At 40.3% G+C, this 4,928-nt stretch overlaps 1 protein-coding gene across 1 annotated transcript; it reads right to left on the bottom strand.

Moving 5' to 3' along the window:
• Positions 1-244: 244 nt before the first annotated feature.
• Positions 245-4,928, bottom strand: LOC130481541 (myelin P2 protein-like). The gene is made up of 4 exons (XM_056854244.1): positions 4,850-4,928; positions 2,797-2,969; positions 1,800-1,901; positions 245-332 (listed from the first exon to the last, which is right to left on the bottom strand). Exons 1-4 carry the CDS (start codon positions 4,920-4,922, stop codon positions 282-284), a joined length of 399 nt encoding a protein of 132 aa, XP_056710222.1. The 5' UTR covers positions 4,923-4,928; the 3' UTR covers positions 245-281.

The raw sequence follows: 4,928 nt of genomic DNA, 5'->3' as shown, positions 1-4,928 counted from the left end.
AACAATGCATTGTTATTGTGGAAAAATATTGATCCGTTCTGAAATGTTACTACACTGAAATAAGATACTTACGAGTCTTATATTTGCAAGCATTTATTGAATCACAAATACTTTCACACTACTTGTACAGTGGGTTTTGAAATATATGTTTATAGCATAGTTGCTCCTTAGTAAAAGGAATTAAGGGAGTTGAAATAACATGATGGATGGTCTTATTTTTTCCAGAGAAATAACGTGGATCTGAGGACTTAAATTCAATCTACTGGACACAGGGAGATTCCTCACATTCTCTCATAGACTCGTCTGCAGGTGATGCCTTTCATGATGCATTCCTAAAACACAGAAAGAGATAATTTGGGGCATCTGAATTAGTCTTATCTAAAGCCTGCTAAAGTAAGTTATACCAATCAATCATTGCCTTTATTGGCATAAAAAGTAAGTTATATTAGACCCATTATCCTCAAAAATATTTGCGTTTACTCTCTTCAGAAAACACAGTTCATCTGCGAGTGGTACAAGATGCCAAGCCTTATACTACCTTACATTGTGTATTGTGGCTAATTTGCTATTTATTTATTTTTAAATGTTTATCCATGAAGTAGTTTTCATCAACGTCTCAAATCTGCTGTTAAACTGTGGGGTTAAGAAACCTCAGGGTGGTGTACGGGTAGGGTTGCCAGTTCCAGATTAGGAAATACCTGGAGATTTTGGGGGTGGAGCCTGAGGAGGGTGGGGTTTGGGGCAGGAAGGGAAGGGACTTCAGCGGGGTATAGTGCCATAGAGTCCAACTTCCGAAGCAACCATTTTCTCCAGGTGAACTGATCTATGTCACCTGGAGATCAGTTGTCGTCTCAGAAGATCTCCAGCCACCACATGGAAGTTGGCAACCCTATGTAGGGGTTACAGTGTTGGACTAGGGCTTGGGAAACCAAGGTTCAAGTTCCCACTCAGCCATGAAGCTCACTTATCACTTTCTGTCAATGAAACCTGAAAATGGGGTGAAATGGATGTACAGAGTCACTTCAAACATGTTGACTGGAGAATGTATCTAACATAACATGTGAAGCAGTCTTGAGTATTTCTTTAAGAGGCTGGTGGGGAACAATTGCTAACCCCTGGCTCCTTTTTCAGCAGACAGCCAGTCTGAGGAAACTGGAGGTATCCATGTAGCACCTGTCAGCATATCTGAACCCTCAGATCAGCCTTTAGTAGAAAGGTTAGTGTTTTGATCCTACTCAAAGTCACAAGCACAGACTTTAGAGGGGAGGAAAAACAGCTAACTACTCAAAGTTGGTATTTGCATTAAAGAGGACATATGCAAAAGGCACAAGTTTAAACCAGCCAATCTTGATCCGACTTTAATTCTAAGTCATTAGTATTGTTTAATTGCAAGAACAGGTCCTGGATGTTCACTCTTGCTGAAATATGTGTCTATGATTGGAGTGTACAACACAATTAAAAATGTTGGACACAATCATTTAAATCCCATTAATTACAATGGATGATTTAGACCCTAACTATGTGTTACATTTTCCTCACTTCTACCCTAGCTCTGCACAAGTTCAGTGCAGGGAACAATTCCCAGTCACACATAGGTCTAATTTGGATCAGGACCACAAGGTGTGGTGGAAAACCATGATAAAACCTGTGCCTTTTCTTGACATGAAATAGCCCTGGGGAGCCTCTATTTGCCCCCTTGTGCATGGTTAGGCGCAGCCCATCAGTACATATGTTTTCCCAAATCGGACAAAGTTGGGAAAATGGCACATGTCCAATGTGACTACAAGAAGCTGACTTACCACCACCATTTTACCATCAACTAGTTTTCTTCTTATGGTTGATTCCTTGCCATTCCACTTCTGCACTTGAATCAACGAGCCTTTTTCTAAGGTTATGGCAGTCTGCAGGGACCCAAAGGATAAATCAAAATGTCACCGTCATAACTTGGCCTTTGGCATATTAAAAGCCAGTGCCAAGGAAGCTGTTCAGTTTAGAGAGTAGGGCTGTTGTTTATTCCCCTGCATTTCAAAATCCCTGGATGGTTCCTCAGGCTTCTGCTTATTGGAAAATCCCCTAAAAAGTTTGGCACCCCTATCTGTCATTCAGTCAGGAAAGCCCAAACATCTTAATGTAAGACAGACACTTATGAGTAATTAAAAGGGCCAGTGTGTGTGTGTAAAGTTCCATCGAGTTGCAGCCGACTTATGGTGACCCCTTATGGGGGTTTTAAGGCAAGAGACTAACAGAGGTGGTTTTCCAGTGCCTTCCTCTGCACAGCAACCCTGGTATTCCTTGGTGGTCTCCCATCCAGATACTAACTAGGGCTGACCCTGCTTAGCTTCCAAGATCTAACGAGATTGGGCTGTACCATGCTGCCTTCCCACAGAGAAAAGGGCCAATACACTAATAGATATACATGGCAAAGGCACACATCCCTTTGATAGGGAAGAAGAGGATAACGTGTTTGACCAGTACTAATGACACAGTTATGGAAACGTTACAAGGTAACCACAACAAATAATACGCAACATTTTTTTGCAATTTATCTCACAGAGAACCTCTCTTTCTTTACCACCACCACCTCTCTGTAATGATGACTCCATACAACAGGCAAGTTTCACAATTGTTTATGGCCCCTCTGTATCCTATGTCAAGTTATTTGGGTTGGGAACAGGCCCTGTGCTGTGCTGATCTGTGGTGTGAGGGTTCTCTTAAAAGGAAGAGAATGCTTCTCACTCACAACATCTGGCCAAGCTACAAAAAAAAAAAAAAAAATCAGAAAAGACTAGCCCTCACCTTGGTTTTCCTGTTATCAGCTGTGGTTTCTTCAAATTCCTGACCCAACTTAAAAGTGATCTCTGTGTTTTTGAAGGCACTTTCAGTTCGGATGGTTATGACATCACCCTTCATGCTGATTATGACCTTAGGCCTGGCCAGGCTGCCAAGTTTCCGGGTAGCCAGCCCCACACCTACAAGTTGGACACCAAATATTAGGCAGCTTATTAGAGCTTCTCATGTTATGTCATAAATTACAAAGGTGAACTATTAGTGGCACTGGTTGTTAAAAAGACAAGCAAATGCAGTCTCAGAAAGTCACCACCACATACCACTGAAGTCAGTGGAAGACAAAACTGAGACATTTCTGCTTCTGAAGCCCAGTTCGTACATGCATGCATTTTACACTGTGCCATCCTAAGCGGAGTTACATCTTTCTAAGCCCATTGACTTCAATGGATTTAGGAGGGTGTACTTAGGTTTAGGTGTGCACTGTTGATTTCCCTTGAATACGCAGTACTTGGTGATTTACTCTTGAATGCCTGAAGTGATTTTATTGAAAATTGTTTCATTTGATGCTTTTCAGTATCAAGTACGGTAACTTCATTTTGTGATGATCGATCTATGATGTTTCATTCACACATACAAATGACAACTTCATGTTGCAGTTCATTGGTGACTCACCTCCTCCAATAACCTCTATTTGGGAATAAGTACATCCTCCCTTGTGCATAAAGCATAAGTATTTCTTTGCTTGTGAACAAACTGGTCTGAATGTAAATGCATGTCTTTCCTTTATTCCATTCTTTATGCTTGTGGACCAATTGGTCATAAGCAAACAAATTCAGTACAATGTAAATGCATGTTAAGTGCACATCCTTAGTTTGAACTCTGATTAAAAAGAAAGTCTTGCAACCTACTTCATGTGTGATGGTGTTCTTACTTTCCCCAGCACAGAGCTATTTTAGTTACATTATCTTTGCCTGAATCTATATGGATCACTGTGTTAATCTGTTGCAGCAAAAATATACATAAGTCTAGTGGCAATTTATTGCAGCATAAACTACTACTTATTAATGGATTTACTCCAAGGCTTCAGTAAACAGAGTTCAAGGAAGGGAATAGTACCATCTTCCCTTAATGTCCACCAAAATGCTGCTGAGGATTGGGGAGACGGGGCCTTCCAGATTATGCCAGATAACATGAGGGGAGGGAGGCAAGATGAGGAAATGCACCAAAATTGCTCCTTTAACTCTTATACAAGCAGAGCAAATGCAATACTTTTGGGATGATTTCAGTCAATTCCCATGTCTTGCTGTTCCCTCCCATGCCGCGTGCCATATCTTCAGTAGCCACTTTTGGGGTCCTCCATCAGATGCTGAATTGACCAAAATTACTTTCACTGACTCCCTTCACAGAATCCTTGGATCTAGCCTATTCTCTTTTAACATTTTCTGAGGGAAAGTGCAACTTGTAGGAAAACAAATATATCTAGCATGCAAATGCTGGCCATTCTTAATCTTCATTCTGTTCCAATAATTTTTCCAGATCCTTTTTCTTTGGCAAAATTACTAGTCAATTTTGTATTCCAAACATTTATCAGTTAAAGGGCTTTCAAGAACCAAGTTTAGCACCAGAAGCAAATAGAATTAACAGGAATAATTCCTACAGTGAGCATAACATTGAAAGTGAATGCTGTTAGCATAATTACAATATATTTGGTCAGCTATGTTAAAGCAAACAAAACTGCAAATAGCATCTACTATGTATGCCTAATATTGTGTCTAACCACTTGCTGTGGAAGAAAACTAATTAACTCATGACAAAAACTGTAACCATTGCTCTGGCACTAGCTGCTGAAATTTCCCATTAAACAAGAAAACAAATATTCATTTCTCATCCACAGTGAAAGGAAAGGAAAGGCTTGGAGCACTGTTATTTTGGGGGGGGGGGATTCTCTGACCTTTCCCTTCATTTCAGTATTCTTACATTAAAAGCAAAGTGATTGGGAAGCCACAACATACAAGAGAAAAGGATGGTGGTAGTAGCAATCTTCAAATCAAAATTTTCTCACCCAGTTCTTTCATGTAATCATCAAAGTTTTCACTAGAGACCAGTTTCCAGGACCCCACAAATTTGTTGCACATTTTGCA

Source organism: Euleptes europaea, chromosome 8 (assembly GCF_029931775.1).
Source record: "Euleptes europaea isolate rEulEur1 chromosome 8, rEulEur1.hap1, whole genome shotgun sequence".
Lineage (NCBI taxonomy): Eukaryota > Metazoa > Chordata > Lepidosauria > Squamata > Sphaerodactylidae > Euleptes > Euleptes europaea.
The sequence above is the reverse complement of the archived record's forward strand: the minus strand, read 5'-3'. Positions and strand labels throughout refer to the sequence as shown.